The 24,834-nt window shown below is 44.0% G+C and overlaps 1 protein-coding gene across 2 annotated transcripts in view; it reads right to left on the reverse strand.

Moving 5' to 3' along the window:
- Positions 1-6,530: 6,530 nt before the first annotated feature.
- Positions 6,531-24,834, reverse strand: part of tsc22d3 (TSC22 domain family, member 3) — a 28,803-nt gene continuing 10,499 nt past the window's right edge. Inside the window, exons 1-3 of one of the 2 annotated variants that reach the window (XM_042074090.1) lie at positions 9,260-9,555; positions 8,558-8,609; positions 6,531-8,173 (exon numbers count right to left, since the gene is read on the reverse strand). In XM_042074090.1, the coding sequence (XP_041930024.1) occupies positions 7,922-8,173; positions 8,558-8,609; positions 9,260-9,381 (426 nt within the window). In that variant the 5' untranslated portion in view covers positions 9,382-9,555 and the 3' untranslated portion in view covers positions 6,531-7,921. Of the gene's footprint in view, positions 8,174-8,557; positions 8,610-9,259; positions 9,556-24,834 lie in introns of those variants that run through there. The other variant, XM_042074089.1, reaches the window with a different exon arrangement.

Genomic DNA, 24,834 nt, shown 5'->3' on the forward strand with positions numbered 1-24,834 from the left:
GTTATGGCAAAGCCTAAGGAAAGTCTTCCACTCTTGAATATTAAGGACGTGGCTGACAGCCAACTCAATACGTTTTGCCATCAATGTCCCCTTTTTTCCACTCAGTACCTGGAAGACTATTTAAGGGAGAGCTGACGTGACGAAAAGTTTTTGTCCCACATTGGAATAAGAAGTAAATATTCGTTAGTCTGTTTTCAAAACAAAGCTTAAAACACTCATCTTTGAGGTCACTTCCTGTACTGTTTACAGCCATACATTTCCTGAGACAGGGTGACAAGGCAGAAAGAAGGTGAGAGGGAGTAGGCAGGCATTTTATTTATAACACAATGGCAGTAGACTGAAAACATATACAAACAGAAACACACAGTTGCATAAGACCACATATTGTGTTTAGTGTGCAGTGTTATCAGGAAGATTAGGGAAAGGCAACAAGAACAAAAGAATTCAGGGCATACATTTTGTATTTTTTACAATCCAATCTGTCTCATATAGTAGCGTGTCACGGGATGACTTTACCGACCGACCTGAAGCATAACCCACATCCCACCCAAGAAAAACCCAGACCTCCTGAGGGTGTTTATGTTATCTTCTTCAGCTGTCGTCAGAGGTAGAAGAAAAAAAATAGTTTCAAGTGATTCCTGCTAAAGAGTCATGCTGTTACGATTATGGCCTGTTATGAAACCTTTGGCTCTTGCCATGGGTCACAGCGTATCGGGGAATGGATCCTCTGTTCGTCAGAACGGTGGCCTCCCGACTGTAAATGGCCGTCATGACCAAAAAGCCTGCAATGAATCCAACAAACGAGACCTCAGAGATGGGCCAAAATAATTGTCATAGTGTGTGAGAGGGAAAGGCTATTAGCAGGCCTGAATAGACAACAGATGACAGAGCGAAAAGGGCCCTGTTGTGATTGATCACTAGCTGGGACTCTCATCACCGATTGGTCAGAATCCAGTCATGACCGCTCCCCTCATGTAACTCCATGTGATGGTCTTCCATGTTTGTGTGTGCATGGGTGATGGGGGGGCACAGTGGGAGTGTGCATGCAAAGAAAGGCTGTGCTTGACGGTTTCTTTCACAGGGAAGCTCAAAAAGATTAGCAGCCCACACAAAAGCATCCATTTCCAAACTCTTTGCTTTCAAAACAGATAGTCAGCAGCAAAGGAAAAAAATGGGCAGGTATTTGTTTGTTTTATGTTGGCACAGCTTTTGTTTTCCCCCGTAGGCCTTCACAAGAGGGTGGAAAATGTCTAAAATCAGAAGGTGGGGTGACTCTTGCGTAGGGTATAGCTTCATTTCAGGCACAGTCCCCAGAAAGAATGTGCACCTGACAAAAGTGCTTGCTGCACCTCAAATGGCAAGTCTAATTTAGTCAGTGATGATCGTTTATTTCCTTTATTTCTTAATGTCTGAGGTGTTCTGTGTTACAGAATATATTTTCCAGTAACTTGAGTCCAATTAGTCCTTAGGGTTCTTACACATAATGATTGACACGATAATTGTGCCATCTCTATGTTTAGCTGGAACTAATTTCAATACCTTCGCTTTCCCGAAAACACCGTTACAGTGACTATTGTGCAAGCTTTACTAATTACTGCAGGGACTGTTGCATCTCTGCACTGATTGCTGAACTTTGGTTGTACCTGTTTCTCTCTAATGTCATCAAAAGTCGTCATGTACATTTTCTTGTCTCTACATGGATTTTTTTGTTTGTTTTTGTAACTGCCCTTGGTGTTTACTGCTGTTGACAAATGTTCTTTGCCCCAGGAAAATGTTCACTAGGTTGCAACATATTCCAGTCTGTCTGTTTGATTTCTTATGGGCCTCACTATAAAACAGAATCCAGTGTTCAGCTCACCAAACCTGAAAACAGAGGATTTATTTTTAAGATAAATATGATTCTTATAATTACAGTAAAGTTTTTCTTTTCTTTTGAGATTAAAGTATGCTGTGTGCAATACAGACACGTTTATATGTATCCTATCCAATTTGTATTTACATTTGGTTTGCATGTCATTCCACTCAACAAAATAAAATTAAAAAACTGAGCACAGAGTGTACTTAAAACATGTCCACACTGCTATTCAAGACAAAGAGTCTTTGGGATGAGCCAGTGTTCAGTCTTCTGGCCCACGCCCTCCACCACATCCCCTCCTACAGCATTCATCTGCCACATTCTCATTTCTCCCTCTGTTTCTTTCCATTTCTCCCATAATTACTCATTTGTTGCCTTTAGCTATTAAGAAGGAGTCACAGATGTATTGCCATGGAACTGTGGTGATTATGTAATTCCATTTGCACCCCCCCCCCCCCCCCCCCAACCCTTTCACTCTGCCACATGGCTCTGCAGAAACACAAACGCGTTCTGATTTGTGGCCCGAGCCTAGCTGTGCAGGTCCCGCGGTGGAACCGCGAACTTGTGGTATTACCTTAAATCCCTGGCCACACGCTGGTGCCCTTTGTTCTGCCCCAGTTGTTTTGAATAAGATGTTCTGAGCGAGCCACATTCTCCGCATGGCTAGGACCACGCATGAGGGGCATCGCACCAGGCCGCACCATAACAAGGAATCCCCTGGGAACAAGAGGTCAAAGTCTGTGTCAGGCCTGGAAAACCCACACACAACTCATTTGTGAGGCTCACTCCACTTATTAACTCTTTCCCTCAGTAGACATTGTTTGTCTCTTCAACATCAATGACGTTCCTGGTACAACATTATGTCGTAGAGATCTTTTAGGACCATAATACACAATCACACATCTACAAAACAGTAACTTATAACTTATAAATAGCTTAGATGAAAGTACACAGTACCCAGTATACACCCACTCAAAACTAATCCTTGCGTAGACTGGCAGTCTCCAAGTTTTACCCACTGTTTTGAAAGTCTGCTTAAGAAAGTGTGGTAATATCCCTTTATGGGGGGATAATATTACTAAAACAGCTTTCAAAATCCTCTTTCCATGAACGTTCCGCAACTTCTAGGAGAATGTCTTCACAGGGTGTGCCAACGCCCATACTGCATTTCACTGCATGGTGTATGTGCTAACGATCTGCCAAACATTGTCCTGGTGCAACCTTAATGCACTATCATGAGAGTGGGAAAACATATTTGTGCACATTTGCATGAAGAAACGGTTCTTTGTTCTTGTCTTTATGCAGAGAAATAGGGATCTCCCCCCACTTTCTACAACCATCACTCTACCCCAGAGGGTGTTTACTATTGCAAACCAAGAATGTACAGATCTTTGAGGGAGATATGAATTAGCTGCAGATGAAATGGGGAAGAGGAGAAAAGCATGAATCCTAGACACAGCAGAGGCCAAAGCACCACCATTCATTTCCATCTGGTTTGAGACGAGTCAAAGCATGGAGCAGACTTCAGTGGAAAGACTTTAAAAAGCATAGGCAGTCACAGCCATCTCAGCACACTTACATAATCCTCAGTTATGTTTGTTAATTCTAAATTATAATTGTGATAATTATAAGAACAATTATATAATACAAATAAGACATATTCTTTGTTTTTCTGCACTAATTACTCAGATGTGAACAAAAGTGCCATTTGTCACTTTTTAAAAACACTTTAATATAAACATTGTAATGTTCACCTCTGCCACTGCCCAAAGATGTTACATAGTTATAACCTGGTTAAGCTCTATGGTTTGAGCATGATTATATGTCTGAAGCTGTATACACCATAGTAAATGCAGATCCGCCTTCCACCATGTGTGGCCATCCAGCATGATACCCGTAATCTGCCATGTTACCCCGCTGCTCATCCAGCTACACTGGCTACCTATGGCGGCCCGCATCAAATTCAAGTCTCTAACGCTTGCCTACAAAGTAGTCTCCGGTTCTGCTCCCACCTACTTGAATGCCCTCATACAGACTTACACTACCTCCAGACCGCTGCGCTCCTCTGACGAACGACGTCTAGCTCTACCACCGGTACGCTCAAGCCAAACCAAACTTTTCTCATCTGTTGTTCCTCGTTGGTGGAACACACTGCCAGTTCCTACAAGGGCAGGGACATCCTTTTCCACTTTCAAAAAACTCCTGAAGACCCAGCTCTTTAGAGAACATCTACTCTCATAGCAACACTTACAACAAGTCTTACTGATCCTAGCACTCACCAGCCGTTTTAAACTGACAAGTAACTGTTAAAAACAGCACTCACCGACGCACTTATTCTTACTGTACTCTAATGTTTTTTTTTAAACTGTCCTAAAATTGTGAGAATTGTTCTAAAAACTTACTGTTTACCATGTTGTTAGTCGCTTTGGTTAAAAAGCGTCAGCCAAATGTAATGTAATGTAATGTAATGTAAATGTTCTGTCCTTGATCCTGCTGCGAGAGAAATTTACTTGAATTCGGTCCAAGTTGCTCACAATGCATTTCTGGATATTTTCCATCTTGCTCATGTGCTACCACAAGACAATGCAACAGGGGTTGCCCTGAGCCAGTATGATGCATAAGGACCAATTACTGATATCCAAGTGTTTAGTCTGAGGGATTCTAATTTAACTTGCTTCATACCTCTGCGCATTGTTTATCACCTCACAAAGAGCTTTCCTCTTAGTAACGAAAGCGGTCCTTCCTGATGAAAACACCTTTCGCGTTCCTGTTTTTTTTTTTACATCATTGTGTCTCAACAGGATGCACCTGACCTAAGAGCTCCTGGTTACAAAGGCTGCCATGCTGTTATTCACAATGACTTTCCATTATGGAGGCACTGGAAAAAATACTTTTTTTTTTTTTAAATAACACCAAGTATTTGCAGGGGTTGTGCAGCGGGGCACAAACATCCTCCTTTGTAATGTTGTGTTTGTGTGAGCTGCAGCGAGGACAAACATGGCTGGTCCGTGGGGGTGCATGAAAGTCTTAAGTGTCTCCTTGCATGCAAACCCAACCGCACTCCGGCTAAGGCTCGATATCCAAAACCCGCCTACAACTGCTCCAGCCGAAACAGATGTTGGTGTCGTTGCATAACAGCCCGTCCTGCAGCTGCCTTTCCCTGCAGCCCACGAGGAGCGCCAGTGCAGGAAGTGGCCCTAATCAAAAGCCCGATTCCACGCCACTCAAATTCTGCTTCCTTGTGTTAAGTTCATGCAACATTAGAAGGTTTTTTGACTCGGCTTGTGGCATGCTTCCAGACATCAGCTTCATGGGCATCAAGAGGCCTTCAGTTTTCACTGCTGTAAATCCCAAGATATGTAGGCCAAGGCATTCACTGGATGACCAATTCACTGTACTGACTTTTAGCCATAGCCCAATTAGCCTACTTTTCACATGCCTCAAGCCCCCCAGGGCATTTGCAAAAGCGATTGGCCATCCCACTAACAACCAGAGTAGTGGTGTACAGTTCAAACAAGGCACAATAGTCCAGACCTACAGTGTGTGGCCTGCAAATAAAGCCTTAGCAAAGATGCATGTTACACCAGTCTGTATCACAGTAATCAGGCCTGAGCCCTTCCACTGAAAATGTAGACACTGAAGTAATATTAGATACACCGAACAGCAAAACACTGAACCAAAAACAAAATGAAAACAAAGGGAAAAGTCAATGAATTCATGATGTCAAAGTCTGAGTATCTCCCATGCTTCTTTGAGGTTGACCACATTCACAAACTGATCGGCAGCTGCATAATAAAGCATTACGCAATCACTGGGTTTGGTGAGAAAAAGTAGGGGAACAGAACAAGGCTAGACTGAGACCACAAAAAGTGACCAGATACTCTCATGACCCTCACTGCCTAACATGGCGCACTGCTGCTGTTGCTGCTGACTTAGGTTTTCCAGTCTCACTCCCGGGTGTTTGTAGGAAACCCAGGGCAGCTCCTATTTCAAGTTGGCCACCACATTGGGGAGTCATCGTCTCCAAAGAAAGCTCTGGGTGTCTCATAGAGTAGATCCTATTCACGTTGCCAAGCTCTAGAAAAAACTGCCTATATTACCAAGCAATGAGCAGGAGATTTACGTCCAACAGTCAGGGATAGGAATAGAAACTGGGGAGCGTTGGAAGAACTGATCTGTGGTACAAAGCTTTACAGCACCTGAGAAGAAACCCGAATCACCTAGCATCATTTAAGGAGCTCACATTCTGAGAATGGCATGCATGTGATGTACTGTAGCAGAACCATCTGAAATGTTCTCAGAACACACGCTTCCACCAATGATTTAATAGCTGCAGCTGCAAAACAGACTAAAAATATAACGATGCAGCACACTAAGATCAGGAGGTACAACAGAAGAACTTGTAAGCAGGAACAGCAATACACTGAAGATGCTCACACTGCTGGCAATCCACTGGACTGTGTGGCCTGCTTGGCCCAAATATATTTCCAACAAATCATTATCTATAGAGGTCAGACTGTAGAGCACTGCACCAGCTACAGGAAGTCTAATTAACCTTTATCAGTAAAGAGGCTCACTATTTTGACTCAAATGGGAGATGATTAGTTTACACAAATAAATAATCCAAATAAAGAAGCCAAGAGCTTGGTAAAAAAACACAGAGAGGATGAAGAACTAGTGTAAACATAAGGTTTATTGCAGTGTGCATTTTGTATCCGTACATCATTGTGAACACCCATCCCACTGGACACAATAGAGCAACAAAACCCCACGTTTTTTTTTTTCTATTTTCCCAAACTATTGCGGTCAAACTTCTCCCTGTGAAAGTAACACATGGTCCTGGTTGGCTTGTGAGTATGAGGCAAGTCTTTGGTAGTTAGAAAACGCAAGGTCCATTCTGAAAACATGGTTTTCTTCATACGTTAACTCATGCGCTCACGCAAACACATACATACATACAAACATACATATACACACATTGTGCCAGGAACAAAGTTGGCATGTAGTCAACAGAACGCAAATGTCTGGCAGATCATTGTGGGAGTGCATCTGCAGCAACAGCCATCGGCTGTTTAGCTCAAAATCTGCAATGTCAAATAAAACACTTCACTTTACACAAAATGTACTAATTTACAGAATTAAGCAAATGTATACAGATTTTCTATCTCCGTTGAATCATAGCTTTATACATCAATTATTAATGATAAAGTGAATTTTGTTCAGTTTCATCAAATAAACAAAACAAAGCAGTATTTGTCCCCCATAAGCAGCAAGCCCCAACTGCACAGAATACAAGCAAATGTTTGCAAACGGTTATGATGATAAAAAAAAAAAAAAAAAAAACAACGGCTGAGTGAGGCACTGATTGGAGTAGTGCTCCTGCTTGACTCTCAGGTACTCATCTACAGCATCTTGGTGTCCTTGAGTTTAGTAACAAAACTCTGTCATTACAAACTGTGAAGGTTGTGGACAGTCAGTCTGGAACCCCCCCCCCCAAAAAAAACCTTGCTTGCATCAGGACCGGACATATAAAAAACTCCACGTGGGGCTGTGGGGAGACGGGAGGGACGTCTCTGGAGGTTCGTCCGGGTCCTTGGCTTGGCGAGGACCATGGACGGTGTCGCGGCGGCATCCGCACCGGGCGCAGATCTCTGGATTACTGGGCCAGCCCTGGCACACACACAAGCCCCCTCTACTCGTCTTCACCAGACAGAGGGAGAAAGGCAAAGCTGGGCAAACCCCCGACCACACACACACACACACACACACACACACACACATAAACCCCCTTCAAAGGATTTCAAAAATAGGGAGCGAGGTGGTGGTGTGTGGGGAGGGTCTCTTAATGTCCCGATGTAACCGCAGGCATCTAGAGAACTCTTTTCTGCCTTAGTCCGAAGAGATTGTCGGATATTACAGAACAGGTTATGCCGACTGGAACATCGTCTTTTTAGGCTTTCAGGTCACGTTTCATCTGTACAACCAGCTTCCGTGTTGTGACGACCATATAACTGGAGGTCCATTTCGCGTGAGGCAGTGGCTCTGCCCGCCCCTAGGCAGAGCCACTTACACAGCAGAGCCAGTGCTGTACTGGCCCATAGGCTCGGGGTTATTCCCATCCTGGATGTCCAGGGGAAGCAGGGCCTCCGAGGGCAGCCGCGACTGGAACTTCTCCAGCTGCTCGGGGCTGGCCAGGTTCTTCAGTAGGCTGTTCTCACGCTCGAGCTGGTTGTTCTTCTCCGCCAGCTCTTTGATCTGCTCTTTGAGGATCTCTACCTCCTCTCGAACAGCATACATCAAGTGGTTCTTTACAAGATCCTGAAGAGACACAGAGACAAAGAACAGTGGTTACATTTTGTAGAATGTACAACCAGGTGCCAACCAGTATCTATACTTCAGGCAATCTTTACATATCTGAATATCTACAATCTATGCATATTTAAACATCTATATGTTTTCAAAGGCTACCATGCCACAACAGCTAGTAGGCTACACGTGACCAAAAGTTCTTTTCAGCTGTGCACGTTCAACGAGCACTGGCCTGCTGCATGACTACTGCTTATGAAGTTGTAGATATCGATTACAAACACGAGCTTGCTAATCTGAGCCACAGACAGGAAGGATAGCCAAACCTTTGAGCAGTCACTGTCAAACTAAATATTTTTGTTTTTGCCAAATTCTGCAGTTGGAAGAGTAGCTTACCATTGCTTGTTCAATCTTGTTGTCAATCGCCACAACGCTAGCACCTGAGGCACTGTAGGAGAAGAAAAGAGAATACATGAGTCTTTCAATCACATTCGTTTAAACCGTATACATGTATGAAGTTTGCCATTCAGTACGTGAAGCTGTGACACAGAGGACCTAAGTTATGGTTTGATAATAAATCCAAGCGACCCTGTGCATGTCTTAAGTCCGTTTGCAGTTGGGTGTCCAAATGATCTTGGTCCATGATAACACTGCCATGTCATCACAAGGAACGACTGATAGCAAACTTAGTGTAATATGTGGGCCTACGAATGCATGCTATCGATAACGTTACATTGCTTTATTACAGTGTCCTACCTGACCCGATTATCATGATTTGAATGATAATAACGTATAAAACTTCGTTCTGACAACAGGGATACATTTTTAGAAGGGTAGCTAGGTAGATACCCCCTTTTCTTAGCCCACTTAGCTAATGTTACGTCATGTTAGCTTTCAAGACTTGCAACAAAGAACAGTTAACACTGGTTCTAACTGGTGACAGCAAGCTCCTCGGTCTCAATTCCCAGGCAGCGTTCATTTTAAAAGCATACATAACCATAAGATTGCGTTCACTTTGAAAAAACAATCTTATAAACAATTTATCTCATATCAATATAAAGCCACCACAATATTGCATAAACAAGCCAGTCTGTTTACCTGTTGTCAAGTTTGACGGATACAACATCTCCCCCCAATAACGAGGAAAAGAATGAAATCGAAAAGTTATGCAGCTGGTACACAGCCACTTCCATTGGTGTTTTGAGCATCTCCGTACTCATATTCAGGACAAGACCCGTTTGAATAATACTTCTCGCCACGTTTGCGATTGGATGTGGTCTTTCAGTAGTTAAGATTACTAATGTTTTCGTACTACGAGGCGCTTAAGGCAGCTAAGTGGTTAGAGCCTACGATACGGTTTCAGAGAAACGCAGTCAGAGAATGATTCTATTTTGGCTGCAGTGTGGGTAATATATTAAGCTGTGCTCTGACGTCACATGACGCGTGCATATTTTATGTTAATGAGGCTGCTGGCATAGATTTTCCACCTGCCCCCTCCCTGAACTCGAGGAGAGATCTAAGCTTAAATTGACCCGGCACGTCCATACAAACACGCACCAATTTACACCATAAACATATGAAGAAACTAAACAAAATGACACTTCAATGACAATTCTTATACGACTTTTGTTGCTTTTTAAAATGTTCCTTTCATTTATAGCAATACCTGTCAATCATAGTCAATTCACACTTCAAGGACCCTATGCTATGAAATTATTATTTTTTCTACTCCCTTGACCTATTTCCAACAGTTTTCCACGGTTCTTAACCTAATCATTTTGCTTGTTTGTTTGCAATGATTAATAAGGCTGATGGGCACCTCTCAAAAACTGCAGGAGGAAAATACCTGCTTTGTTATTGTTTCCAGAAAACTTTTAAATGTTGCAATCTACCAGACAAACAAGAAAATATAATCTATGTAAATTGTACACAATGTATCCCACCTATAAATGTGTGGGAATATTCATAGGTATTTTTCCATTCACCTAATCCCAGTATTTTCCCCTTTCTTTGTCACACACATGTCGGCCTCTAGTGACGAAACATCATATTACAAGGAATACTACTCTGCCCAGACATATTCTTGGTAAACAAAGAAGCGTTTCGTAGCCTATGGACTGTCATGAAAATGAGAAATAATCGGAAAATGTCAGAAAATAGATTAAATAAGGACATAATGGTAAATTTGCACTAAACAACTACACATTACTGCACCTTATCTTTTGAGTGAGTAACTGTAAATGCTGTGCACATATGACTACTTTAGTCTTGAAATCACAAGAGCTTAGCCTACAGTCTGCTGCCTACACAGGTCTCAACAGTTCACAGTGCGTTCCTCACCATGACAAGTGGTGGAGTGATAAGGGAAACATGGTGTGACTAACTTCACTAATCCAATCACCCAAGGCACACATAACTTGATGTACTCTTCATGAAATACCACATAGCAGGGGTGTGGACATTTAGCAATTTGTAACCAGAACTTACTGACCTAGGCCTACAAGAGAAGTCCCTAAAACATTGGGTCTGGTAAATGTATGTTATGATTCTAATGAGTCAATATAATTAATTCATTTATTTGCTATTAAACCTCTTGTCAAAGGGCCTCTCTTTTTTCCTTAACTGGGTCATGCTTTACTACACCTAACTTAAAAGATTCTGAGAAGGTGAGCAAAACAGTTTCAAGACGTTAAAAAGTCAAGGGGCTTAAGATTTCTACACATGTAATGGCCTCTGTGATGGATGTGATTTCTAGATGGAAATGGTTGCCTGTTATCAGGCCATCCATGTCAGATTCATTGCCTTTTATAGGCTATTAATGTTTATAGGCTATTCATGTAAGAAAATTAGCACACATCAGCTAAAATCTGCATCACATGCCTGTGTTTAAGGAAGATAATCAATACATTTTCATCACCCTGCAGAGGTCCTGGAGCATTCTTTTGTAGTTTTATTTGTATTTGTCAGGGACGTATTAAGCAAGACTGAGGAATTCATCAGAAGGTGTACTATCTCAAGCGCCTCTTGATTGATTAATCACCCACTATGGATACTGTTTTTAGAACCTATCTCCTTATCTCTCCCATGATACTCAGGCCTTGGTAAGAGATGTTAGTTTATATCCTGTGGAAGCACAAACAATGGCTTGGCTGACCACCAAAGTCCTGCCTCTCATCTTCTTTTTCCTGATTCAGCTCTTTTAAGAAAAAAATCAATATTACTTTGAACCGACACATCCAACTAAATTAAAAGCAGTGGTCTTGCAACCGTTTCATTACAGTAAGAATGAGTGACAATATCTTCCCCCAAATAAGGAAGAATTAATTACAAAAGCGTCCTACAAGAACAATTTGTGAGACAGGGCTCTAAGTTGATCTCTACTAACAAGATTTAGCAGAAAGGCATTGAACAAGCATTAGTGTCAATGCACTCTGTCAGTTTCCATTTCATGCAGGGGGGCTGTAAAGCTGCCAGATTCAATTGTAGGACGCTAAAGTGGAAGATGGAAGGGGATTCCATCTGCTCCCTTGAGTTATAAACACCCACTGACTTCTACCCAGACTCAATTCCTGATGCCCGGGTGCATTCCTCCTCTGTAGGTAAATAGCTGAGGTAGAGCACATAACATAGGACCTGCATCATCACCAGTAAACACGCCTGGTGTCAAACAATTACAGTAGCTCACCCACAAATCACCAGTAGTGAATAGCAGAGCAGTGTGAATGACAGAGCCGCTTTCTTCTCTATACTTCATGTTAGATAAGCAGAGGACATTCTTTTTCCAGAATTCAGAGATAGACCGTCTGTGGCCATGACAGAGGTTTCCATAATACCAATAAACAGCATGAACTAGTCACAACTTACACTGCCTCTTAAGACTGGGCATGTGCTTGAGCCTAGAGATATGGTCTATTGGCCAAATACAACCCTAGAAAGACAGTGTAAACAAAAAGTCTCATGCTTCTTTTGTATTATAAATAAGTTGTCCTTTCAGATGCCTTATTGCCGTGTTTCGTATGTATTATGTTTTCATAACAATCCACGTCTGAGACGTGAACAAATGCGTTTAGCTGCGAGAACAACAAGGACAGCGGAGACACAATAAGACAGTGACAGTGATGCACAATGCCACTGAGAGCCTCTCTCAGTATCATGGAGACAAGTGGAGACGTCTCCAACACAATGGCTCCAACACACATATACTCTGCATGTGGATGAGATGTCTGTGATTTGTTCAAGTTTTAAAGCACGGAAAGATACTGTAAATGGTGCCATTAATAGCAAAAATGAATGACAGTCAATCACGACAGAAAATGCAGGTACAATGCCAAATCACGACTTCTATCTCAGTAGTCACGTAATGATTCAGTGGAACTGGTTTATGGTCTCCTTAATCGTTTAATGATAACAAAGTACTTGTATATTGTATTTACTTTTACCTGACCTGCTTTAGTAATGATACACCACCTCATCTGTTACTGGCTTAGGATAATAATGTGTACAGTATTACTACATATAATAATGTGTATTATTACCCCTTTGAATGCTTTATTATGTGCCCAAATACCGTTACAAATCAAATTTCATTCAATTTCTAAGGTCAATAAATCCAAACAGTTTAACACAGAATTGAGATAAAACTAGCTTTGCTAATTGTAAACCACACAGGAGAAAGTGACAGTTATGTAGAATGTGTCCTTGCCATACTATTTATTCTTCCATGTAAGCGTATTTGCCCTATCATCAGTTCTGAAGATGCTCCTGACTTTCTCACCCTTCCACACCAATCCATCACCTTCAGCTGTCACGGCTAATGACACACTATGGAAACCTGACCACAGTAAGTCTTACTTACCGCCGATCTCTCCTCTTGAAGAGGCTAGGTGAGTAAGGGGGTGGGTAACTCATGACTCTCGCAGTAGTGGTTTCAATTGTGGGTAATGTGAGAGCTGGGGTAGCTCGCCACTAAGCACCCCAAGTGCGAGCAAGGGCGGGGTGGTCAGTTGAACTGTGACACACACTCTCTCTCTCTCCCTTTCTCTCTTTATCTTGGTCTCCTTGGCACGGAATGGTACTTACATCACTGAATCACTAAACCAAAAAAAAACATCACCAATAGAGACTTGTTTGAAATAGAGCAATTTACCATATTTGTTGTCACAATGTAGTGAAATGCCTTACACTCATCATAAATTGTTGTTATTGCTGTCTGTCAGGCTAGGTATGTGGTTTCTTGACGTCTTTTGTCTGGCTGTCTGGAATGTGTCCAACACACCCAGTTTTAATGGTCTTGCTCTCTATCACCTGTACTGATCTCATAGCTCCCCATAAATCTTTTCTTTTTATCATGGCGACGCTTGATGTATTATTGAGGACTGTGCGTGTTACAACACCCACCTCAACAATGCTCTTTTGTTGATTGTACTACAATAATGAATTGAGCTGTTTTGAAAAAGTATTTGTTACTATATGTTATGTCTGGCAGTAAAATAAATTTGTTCTGCAATTACCTAATATATATGTCCTAATATATATGTATAATGTGCCCACACAGTTTCAGAATTATGAAACAATATTCTCCAGTGTTAAATATGCCTAAGAGACCTGTTTGGATGTATCAAGGAATTACTTAAAACTATGAAATGATCAGTATGAGTGTATAAGAAGCTATATAACATTTAATCTAAGATAAATCACTTTGATATATCCTATAATTTTGGCAGATGAATTTTCCTACATTTTACTAACAAATCCAATGTTCAATTTCAAAGTTCAGTGAGTTCTGTATGGGTTTTGCCATGACACTCTGCTGTTCCCACAAACCCTCTGAACTCCGCTCACAACCACGGCTAGAGTGGATCGCCATGTGTCCACCCACACTTATCTCTCCCTGTTGTCATGGATACATGTTTAATGGAGATTCAGAAAGGCATCTATCTCCAGTCCAACCTTGCCCTTGCGTGTACAGGTGACATGTGTGTGGACTATGAGAGCAAAGGGGATGACAAAGGGGGCAAAGTAGTCTGTAGACACCAAGGAGATCATAAAACGAAACTGTGCATCCCTAATGCGTGTTCATCTTTCCCTGCCAGAAGGCTTAAAGACGGCATGCATTGTGATAAGCGAAATGAGGTGAGAGAAAGAGGCTCATTATTCCAGCTTGGCGCCCACGCCATGGCTCTCATGGAGTCCGGCGGTTGCCCAGGCAAATATGATTGTGCAGTGCCGATCACGCCTGCGTACCACTATCTGATGACACCAGGGAGACACTTATGTAACGACTCTATTTGAATAGTTACAAAACGGCCTCCGAGCCGTCATTTTGCCAGGTGTGTGTTTTCTATGTGCGCTTGTGTGTGTGTGTGTGTGTGTGTGTATCCACAACGCTCCAGGAGTGGCCGCTCAGCATCCAGCATCACCCAACTGTAAGCTGTCTTGTTTGCTAGCTCACTCCTTCCAAATGCCTAGCTGGAGCAGAGAATCTGGCCCCTCAACTTATACAACTAACCCACATTCAATAGCATGTGCCGTGGGCTCAGCAGGACTGAGAACATTCTGTGCATTGGCTCGCATTAGCTCTGCACCAGAGAGCCTCTATCCATTAGGGTCAAATGAAGCAGAAATCACAGTGTGCCGTTCCAGCAGGAGCGAGAACAAGAAACAATAGCCTACATGGCTAGGAATACTGCCCCTTCTTTTTAGACCTCCATCCAAACCCTTCCCTTTGTCCTGCAAAATGGACATATTGCTCCCTGAAATGTCTGATTCTTACTGTATAGGCTTTGAAAAGATACTTTCATGAGCAGCTTTTATAAGACAGAATTAGGTTGTCAAACATAAATGTACAATTTCTGACCAGTTAGCCTAGCTTTTGTTTGACTTTCACATTGCTAGAAAGAATCTGGATTCCTGGTATTTCCCATAGGGTTTTGCGGTCATTTCCCCCAACGCCACTAGCCTGCACCTGCCATGTGCTCCCATTTTCTCACCCTCTTCAGAGCCCCAGTGTTACGGGAGGCCACCCCATCTGTCAAAGCAACCTGAAGGAGCTCCGCCGCGCATGAGCGCCTGCCCTTGTTTGCACTGAAAACACTTCCGAGGTTTATGCGCCGTTCAAACGGTTCGGAGCAGCACGAGGCCTTCGCTGCCTTTTTGGCCGGATGCGAGCGGAGATCTGTGCTATGTAAACGCGCTGCTCCCTTGGTTCACTGACCGGGACGGCTCATTTGCTACTTCTGTCAGAGCTGAAGGTATGCGGAAAATTCCGCCGAGGCTCACCCAGTGTTACACAACAGGACCCCTCCAGTTTCCTCCTTATCGTTCTGGCTGAACATGCATTAGCTGTGCTCTGGCTTTGGTCTGAGTCAATGTTTTGGTTTGCTGCAGAAGACAAATTGTGCACTAAAACATTGCCCAATTAACCATTGCTATAAACTGACAAGGAACAAGTAATGTCCCGCAGTGTAATGTCCCGCAGGTGATACTAACACGCAAAGCGTGCATCCATCATATTCTGGCCTGGAGCATGACATTCAACTGACATAAACTCCTGGAGGAGGCGTGACTTATGGAGCCCCAGACCCAGAAGAGAAGTTTGCAAGGTCATAACCAGACATTTGGGTCTCCTGACACCCCAACATTTGGGTCTCCTGACACCCCAACATGTTCCACGGTCACTCCAAGTAAGGACATTTGGTGTTGGAGGAGGCTGCATTCAGCCCAAGAACAAGATGTGCTCCCAGTGTAAGAGGTGTACTACCCCCCCCCCCCCTGCACTCCCCCACCAGTCTGCTCTTGTGCTCTCACGTCAGGAAAAATGTGTCAGGCAAGTGTCACTCCAGCCAGGGGAGTTCTCTGTCTCGCTCTCCCTCACTCGCACGCCCCGCGCCCCCTTCTTCCTGTTCACATTGGCCCTGGCCCTTTCCTTCTGCCCATAGGACTCACACACACACACACACACACACACACACACACACACACACACGCACCTGCTGCCCATCACTGACTGAGCGGAGCGCTGACACAGAAACAAAGCTCTGCCAGGGGATGCTCCGGGCATGGGGCACAGAGGAGGAAAGACAAAAAGAAAGTGCTCTTCACCTCCAGGTGACCTGTGAGACAGCGGCAGTGGGAGGCTGAGGGTGTCAGCTGTTTAGTCAGCAGAAAGCGTGGGCCGAGGGCCATCACCGCAGGAGCAATCCAGCATGGTTTCACACGCCAAACACAGACTCATCACCTTCCGACTGACCTCCCCACCTCCCTATAGGAATGGACTGCGATGGGAGACCACAGTTTGGGCCGGTCCGGTCTCTGGGAGTGAGACCACAGCGTGGGCCGGTCCGGTCCCTGGGAGGCCGCGCAGGGCTTCTCTCCAGCACAGCAGTACACTTCAAGCACTGAATTGGAGCCCAGCAACAAATTATCACAACAAGCTTTGTAAATCAGATTAGCTTCCCTCTGCAGTGCTCTGGGTGTGAGACTAAATTGATTCAATGCTTAGCAATCCGTTTGCAGCCTTAACAAGGAGGCTCCCTGATCAGCCAGTCATGTTTCATTTCATTGCTTTACAAAGTCAAGTGTGGTAATGTAATAGCATTTGCGAGTTACACATGCTAATGTGCTAAATTTGTTCAACACATTTTTTTTTCACAGAACCGGTTCAAGTGGTACTCTTAAGGATAGAATGTACGGAGTGGTCTAATGGATGTGCTCCATGTTACTGTACAGCACATGAGAAGCAGGCTCCAGATGAGTGAGCAGAGTACAGTACGTACCGTCCGACTTCTGAAGCCTCCCCCACGGTGCCAGGCACAAGTGAAGGGGTCGGGGCACACTCCAGATGGGGCCGCATCCGTGAGCCAGAGGTTGGGCCCCAATTAATGATGTAGTGGTTTCAGCTGAGTCCCAGAACTGTCAGGGAGCGTTACTCACGCGCAGCCCGAGAAACCAGCCAGCCTGATCGATGTCGTCACGTTACACAACTGACCTCCTGCTTGTTTGCCTGAAATGGGGACGCCCACAGCAAAACACAGCACAGCTTCCCCAACCAAGAAACTGGGCCTGCTTGGTCTGATGGTTGGCCTGCCTGTCTGTCTGTCTGTCTGTCTGTCTGTCTGTCTGTCTGTCTGTCTGTTTGTCTGTCTGTCTGTGACCACTAGGTTATATAAATCACCCAGTGTGCAGCATAGAGGTCTGGAGAAATAAAGCATTTCAATCCACTCTCCCAGCCTGGCCCATAAAACCTGTATGGCCCGTATGTGACACACAACACAGCCCTGGCTTCCTGCTCTTCACTCCTCCCCACCGCCTCCTGTGGACCTGCAGCAGGTGACAGCATGGTGACAGTCTGTCTTGGCCGAAGCCGAATGGAAAATTTTATGAGACAAACAAATGGGTGTTAGCACAGTCCAAATGAGTATGACCTCTCGTCTTTAAATAAGAGGGAATTGGGGCGGGGGGGGACTAATGTTGTAATCATGGTCACTTTGATGTATTTACTGTGAGTGCAGTGGTTGAATGGCACATGCTGATTAGAGTGGCTTCCAGGGGGCGGGTGGGGGGGGGGGGGGCGGTGGGGCACCCCATGGCGGAGGCGGGAACATCACAGGGACCACACCTTCGTTGACGTTAGTGCTCCCGGGGGAAGGATGGGCAGGACGGGGCCCTGGGCTTGGCACGGACGGCGTGCCAGGAGCCAGCGGGATGTTTCGGGTTCTGATGTCAGAGCACACCACGGCGCATCCGCTCTGGCACAAGCTGGGCTGGCAAAGCGAGCGCGGGAACAGAGCACGAGGACAGAACCGTCCAAGAAAAAGAAGCCTGGCGTCTCACATCTCAAACCCAGCTCATCAGCGTCAGATGCAGTCACATGGCATCAGCAAGCTCGGGAGCCACAGAGAACTCCCTCTGAGAGCCCAACTTTTAATCTCGCTTCAAGGAGCAAACATTTACTTGCAGTAGTTAATGAGCTTGAAAATAAACGGAAATAAATTGAAATTAAATATTTTTGTTTTGGTTTTCTCGACAGCCGCTGTGTAATGAATTCATTAACTCTGACTCAGAGAGTGTAATAACCATAATTGGGAAGTTGTGAGAAAGTTATTTATCATGGTTAGGAGCACAAGCAATGAGGATGTTTATTTTGTCAGAGCATGATTTTAAATACTGTGGATTACTAAGGATATTGTGTTTTGTGTTGTTGGATAGCAAAGTATGACTTATCAAGGACTGTTCAGTGATCATTCATAATTGCCTTATGAATTGTAGATAGTAAACGGGAAATAGGCCCTGAACAAGGAAACCCTGTTAAAAATCGTTTTGATCTGCACATGTCAGTGAATCTCCGTGAAGCATTAAATTATTATCATTAGAGGACACAACAAATCGTTAAGACACTTGACAATAACAGACTTATGCACCACTCCTTGCTGTCTGTGCCCAGAGTACCATATCAGATCTGGTGGTCGGAAGGATGATGACTTTTAACATGAAGCATGGTTTTCCTGTTTTCATTTTTGTAATGTCAGACATGAACTGTCAGAACCTGCTAGGGTTAGGACAACATGTCCACCCTATGATTAACTGCTGAAGCAAGCTCATTTAGAGTCTTATTAGGAAAATAAAAAAGTGCATTATTGTGATAGATATGTGAAAACTAAGAGACAGGACTCTTTGATATTTGGTAATGGTCTTATATAAATGAAAAGTATGTCATACAATGTAGGTTAAGATGTTCCCTTACTCTAAAAACATAATATTTGTGTATTTAGTAATCAATGAATTCACATTGTCTATGCTTTCAGAGTTGGAAGAAAGCACTCTGTCTTGGTTATTGGTTGATGGGCTGTTATTGTTTTCATGGGGTGAGGGTGTGCAGAAAACAGAGAACTTTTCCATGTGTGTGTGTGTGTGTGTGTGTGTGTGTGTGTGTGTGTGTGTGTGTGTGTGTGTGTGTGTGTGTGTGTTGCATTCCCTGGAATGGTATCTTTTCCTCTACTTTACAGCACGTTTATTGGGGCTAGAAGTGAGCAGAGTCGTAAAGTGGCAGCAGCACGCGTGGCCGCTCAGTCTGAGCCTGGCTGTGCTGCTGAGTAGTTTTCCAACACACTGTCACTAAGCCTCTCACATGCAGCTCTGATTTACTACACCTGGCCAACACTCCTTCACACTCCTTTCCTCCCTCTGTCTCCCTCTCTCTTCCTCGCTCACTTTCTCTCTTCCTCCCTCTTCCTCTGTCCCTCTCTCTCTCTCTCTCTCTCTCTCTCTCTCTCTCTCTCTCTTCTGTTGCCTGGGAGATGAAGAGAGGAGTCCATGCCGAGCTCCTCAGTTCTGCATGAGCCTGGGAGTGACAGGGAAAGCGAAAGGAAAAGACCAATCTGGCACAGAAGCTGTGCTGTCCTGTGTGTGCGTGCAACACTCCATGTTGCTATCAAATCAAGTCAACATACTGTACTTTGCAGGCAGGAGAAAAAAAACACAAAAAACAGGACTTAAAACGGTTTTGTGCTTGAGTAGTGTTCTCGATAAAAAGCCGTGAAGGCATCTCGCGGATTGACGTCAGCGCCATCACAGGTGGCCATGCAAGAGCGAAGGTGTGCAGGTGCCAGGACTTGTGAGAGAGATGGCTCTAGCTGATCGACTGCCGGCACCCACGTAGGCAGAGGCAACAGCCAAGCGAGCTGTCCCTCTATCTGCCTCCCCGATCGCAAAGCTCACTCCCGCTCCAAGGCGGTTCCCAGGGGCCTTGGCCCAGTGCCACCACCATGCAACACACTCAGCTGAACAGGCAAGCAGAGGAGGGTCAGAAGAGGTAAAGTCTGGACATTCCTACAGCTCTGCGTACCCTTGCCTACTATGGAATGTTTGGGTTCGGTGCAGCAATCAGCAAATACCAGCAGCTAGCTCTGCACTGTGAGCATATGAGGACACGGCCCATTAAGGACTGTATCTATAGGTTAGTGTATTACAGCTAGCTCTGCACTGTGAGCATATGAGGACACGGCCCATTCAGGACTGTATCTATAGGTTAGTGTATTACAGCTAGCTCTGCACTGTGAGCATATGAGGACATGGCCCATTCAGGATTGTATCTATAGATTACAGGAGGTCATACATTGTGCAAGGATATGCATTAATGGACAAGCACAAGGGAATTGAGTCATAATGGTTAAATGTGTGTGTGTGTGTGGGGGGGGGGGGGGGGGGTTTATGCATTTTTATCCTTTCATGCTTTTTTATTACCATTTTTTCCTTTTGCATTTTATCCTTTTGCATCCTTTTGCATTTATCTAGGGTCCATCGGTTTAAAAAAAAACATGCATGTTGTTTTCAATGCTGATGCCTAAATTTGAGAGGAAGTAACACTGAAAGTCGTTTTCCTTCCTTTTTTTACAAAGAACAAAAAAATGCCAAGTCGGCCTTACGTAATCACTCATTACTTCAACTTAGATAGGGTCACCGTATTTAGCCTCTGCATGTCCATATCTATAACTATAATAAATATAATAAATATCTACGCCCTCCTCAGCATTCAAGTTTCAGATTGGTTGACAGGCAAGAAATGTACACTACCAGTCAAAAGTTTGGAGACACTTAGAAATGTCCATTCCACTCCATTAAAGACAGAATACCAGCTGAGATCATTTGCATTGCTTTTTTAATCAGGGCAGCAGTTTTCAAATTACATTATGTGCTTACATAATCGCAAAAGTGTTCTTGACTGTTGTAATATCTACATTGCCCAACCAGCAACCATTCATCCAATGTTCCAAAGGCACATTCTGTTCACTAATCTGATATAATTTTAAAAGGCTAACTGAGAAAACATTGAACCCTTTTGCAAGTATTCTGTCTATAATGGAGTGTAATGGAAAAGAGACTCCAAACCTTTGACTGGTAGTGACACTATAGTGCACTGACAAAATCAGTGAAATGTTTGTCTGACCACTGGACTCATTTGCTAATATTACACAGTCATGGAAGGGCTGTGTGTAATGGACACGTGTTAAAACATTGGCTTCAGATGTGAAACGCCGTAGTTTATTTCTCTGTCGAATCCTATTAGCAGCCACATACACAGCACACACTACAGTGGGCCTCTATAATCTGCATGTCCCTAAAACTAGTACAGTTTAACCGTGAGGAGAAAACACAGCTGCAGTGCCTGGAGGTCCAGATTAATGGAGGCTGCATGGGACAAAAACAAGACCTTTGCAGAGATTACCACTTACTGGCAACCGGTTTGTGTACAAAGTCTGTCAAACTATTCCAAACAAATGCTTTCAACACTCTCGGCTACTTGGACCAAAGGTGGTAATGGTGGTGGTCAACACCAATTGCATGCCACTTTCTTTCATAGACTGACAGCAGATTGTTAATAAAACTATCTACTGTGTGGTATGTTTTCGTCTGCCAGCTTCGGCAATAATTAGGGTGTCTTCGCCTTGCGTGTTGTCTGGATCAGAGCTATTTCTGGCACAGGTGCAGGCGTGGGGCAACTCGCTGCTGACAGCTAGAGTGCCTTGCTTGGGGAAAACAAGGTGAGTCAACCCCCCCCCCCCCCCCCCCCCCAACACCCTTACTAACCCCGCCACTGTCGTGCTCTCTCATACCTTTCTGTTTACCCAGCAGAGTGGTGTATTTACCCGGTCTCCACACCTGTGAAGCGGCGCTGTGCCCTGCCTCCCATCACTATTTGCATGCCCTCTTATTCCCTGTCCTCACGCCACCTCCAGAAACACACCCATACCAACTTACAGATAGCCCTACACACACACACACACACATACACCCACACACACACACACACACGCATACATATACACTCACACAACTACTCAACGCATGCATGCTCATCTAGTCTAATGCAGCTTGCTAGTGCATCATAATATAAAAGGCTATTTTATGCTGTTTTTTTTTTAAAAAAAAAACATACTTCAATCGCCCTTCTACACCAGAGCTGAGGGTTTCCTGAAAGTCCCATAAGTCAACAGTGAGCACAGGATGGGACTGTGCGTGACCCCCTCACATAAGGACAACAAGGAAGCAGACTCGACTCCTATTATTAGACCCCGGGCTGCATGAGTGTCACAGACATGGAAGCATGTCTGAGAGGCCCCCCTCACACACACACACGCATGTTTCACAACATGAACTTCAGACGGCAGTTCCCTTCACACCGGGGCGGGGAGGCAGTTTGATATCAAAGCTAGGGCATCCTGTTTGATGTCAAAGCTCGATACAGACCTTCATGTGATATCTGATTTCCTTTTAAAGTAAATGCAGTTAAAAAAAAATTGTTTAAAAAAAAACGTATTCGCAAAGTGGAGCATGTCTGAAAGTTAGGAACTGCACACACATGGGTGTAATGTTGAAGTCATGTGTGCTTTCACAGACAGTGAGTCATGATCAGCCAGACAATGTGTAACTCGAAGCGTGTGAAGAGAGTCCAGATTCTGGGACGAGAGCAGGAGAGAGAGAGAGAGAGAGAGAGAGAGAGAGGGAGAGAGAGAGAGCGAGATCGAAACAGGGAAATGAAAAAAAATGAGGAAGAGAAAGAGGAGGGGAGGGAGGGCTCTCACAGCTGTTGTTCTGCTGTGCTTCCTCTGATAGTGGACTTGGCTGTACTCCCAGTTCTTTAGGTAAACTGTAGAAAACACAATTACCTTGGGACACTTTTTTTCCCTCCAAACAAAAAAAAAGAGGAGGTGCCAGAGATCAACCAGGCGTGGACATGAGCAATTATTTTAACAATTATTATTTTAATTATTTTTTTGAATATGGTGCCTTTACAAAAATAATTATTACTATTCTTAATTCAAACATAAAATGCTTTATCCTTTGAATTTTATTATGTTTACTATGTTAACTGAATTATTTTCATTTTAAATGTTTGTGTAAATGACACATAAAATGAGGGACGTGTCAAACATTGAGAGCTCTAATATATAGAGAATATGCTGACATGTGGGAAAACCATTAGCTTCTTAACATGGGATCATAGACTTACTGGGCAGCCTTTAATTCTGTAAGCTGTTGTAATCACTGTCTATGGTTCCTGAGACCAGCGTCAACACATAACAGGCCGTCAGCTAGGGGAACTTATACTGGAATACTAATGCAGAAGAACAAAAACCCTGCCAGGGTCCACGGCCATCTTTGGCAACTGTTGCTATGGTGACTGAGGTAAACATGAAGGAACATGTCTGCCTAAAAAGCAATTCATCGGATCCCACATGGGATAGGAGCTTTTAGACTGCGGTGGTGTTTTTGATTGCAAATCTCTCTTTCTCTCTCTCTCTCTCTCTGTCTCTCTCTCTATATATATATATATATATATGTAGCCTACACAACAGCATATGTGATGCTGCATGGGCAGCAGCAGAATGAGTGGGAAATACTCTGTTCTGCAAATCAGTAGTTGTGCACTACATCATTTGACAGCTGGATTCTTGTTTAGTTTGGGCTATGGCCATGTATGCTGAAATAGGACAGAGAGTTTTACCGTCAACCAGTCACCCTGTGTCTTACTGAGCATTCATTTTCACTCTCTTCTCTCTAAAAAAATAGACTAGACTAAACTAGACAAGACACTAAATCGGTCATCGTATGAACCACCTCAGAAAGTGATGATTGGTAGTGGTGACATAATGATTCACTTGGCTCACTTATTTCGCCTTGTTTCTTTTTGTGCTTTAAGAGGTGTTACGTCACAACTATTATATGTTCATTGTGCTTGGTTGTATTGACAGAGCCACTCAAGACAGTAGTTAAAATTGGACACCCAATAGGCAAGCATCCAATTGTTTGTTCTTGAATTGAGCACAAAGCTAGATGAAATACTGCTTATTCTTTCCACATAGCGTGAAGTCAACATTAGCAGCTTTGTGACACAGTCCTATTATATTCAGTAAATTAACCGTTCGTTTCGGCTATAAATCAGTCTCCGCTGTGACCATAAATCCTTCTTTTTGTCAGCATGAAATTCTGGATTAAATGAATGTCAACATGGCCCACATGGCCCTGTGCCATTTGTTTATAAACAGTGTCATTTGCAGAGATAATCCTGACTGGATTTTTTCACCCCACCATCCAGGGGGCTGCTTGTTGTTCTCAAAGAGGAACATAGCCACGGCCCACGCTACAGCAAGCTGGCCAGCAGCACGGTTAAAAAAAAGTCTTCAGCGATATGTGAGTGACTTATTTAAGAACACTGAAACAGGAAGCGCTTCACTGATTCTACACATTAACCAAGAATGGGTGGCACCGGGGCTAGGGGTGGGGTAGCTTGCCAAAGTGACTTCCTGAGTTAAACCATGGCCGTGACCTTACTTAACTCCATGAGCCCTATGCCCAGCAACAGCAACAGCAAGCTCTCCACATCAGGCCGACCGCTGCAACGCTGGAGCGGAGGGACTCAACGGGTGAAGAGAAGGGATAAATTAGGGAGGAGAGGAAATTAAGCCTAAGTCCGGCTCGAATGAGACTCTAGGGACCGTGTCCAGTAACTGGACCAGATGCAGAAACTCTAGCACTCGAGATTCGTCCTGACAGACGAGGCTTTAGTGTGCCTGTGAAAGAGCAAGCCCATGCCTGCATCAGGGAGTGCATGGTGTGTGTGTGAGTGTGTGTGTGTGTGAGTGTGTGTGTGTGTGTGTGTGTGTGTGAGTGTGTGT

The sequence above is a fragment of the Alosa sapidissima genome, chromosome 20 (genome assembly GCF_018492685.1).
Source record: "Alosa sapidissima isolate fAloSap1 chromosome 20, fAloSap1.pri, whole genome shotgun sequence".
NCBI classification, from domain to species: Eukaryota; Metazoa; Chordata; class Actinopteri; order Clupeiformes; family Clupeidae; genus Alosa; species Alosa sapidissima.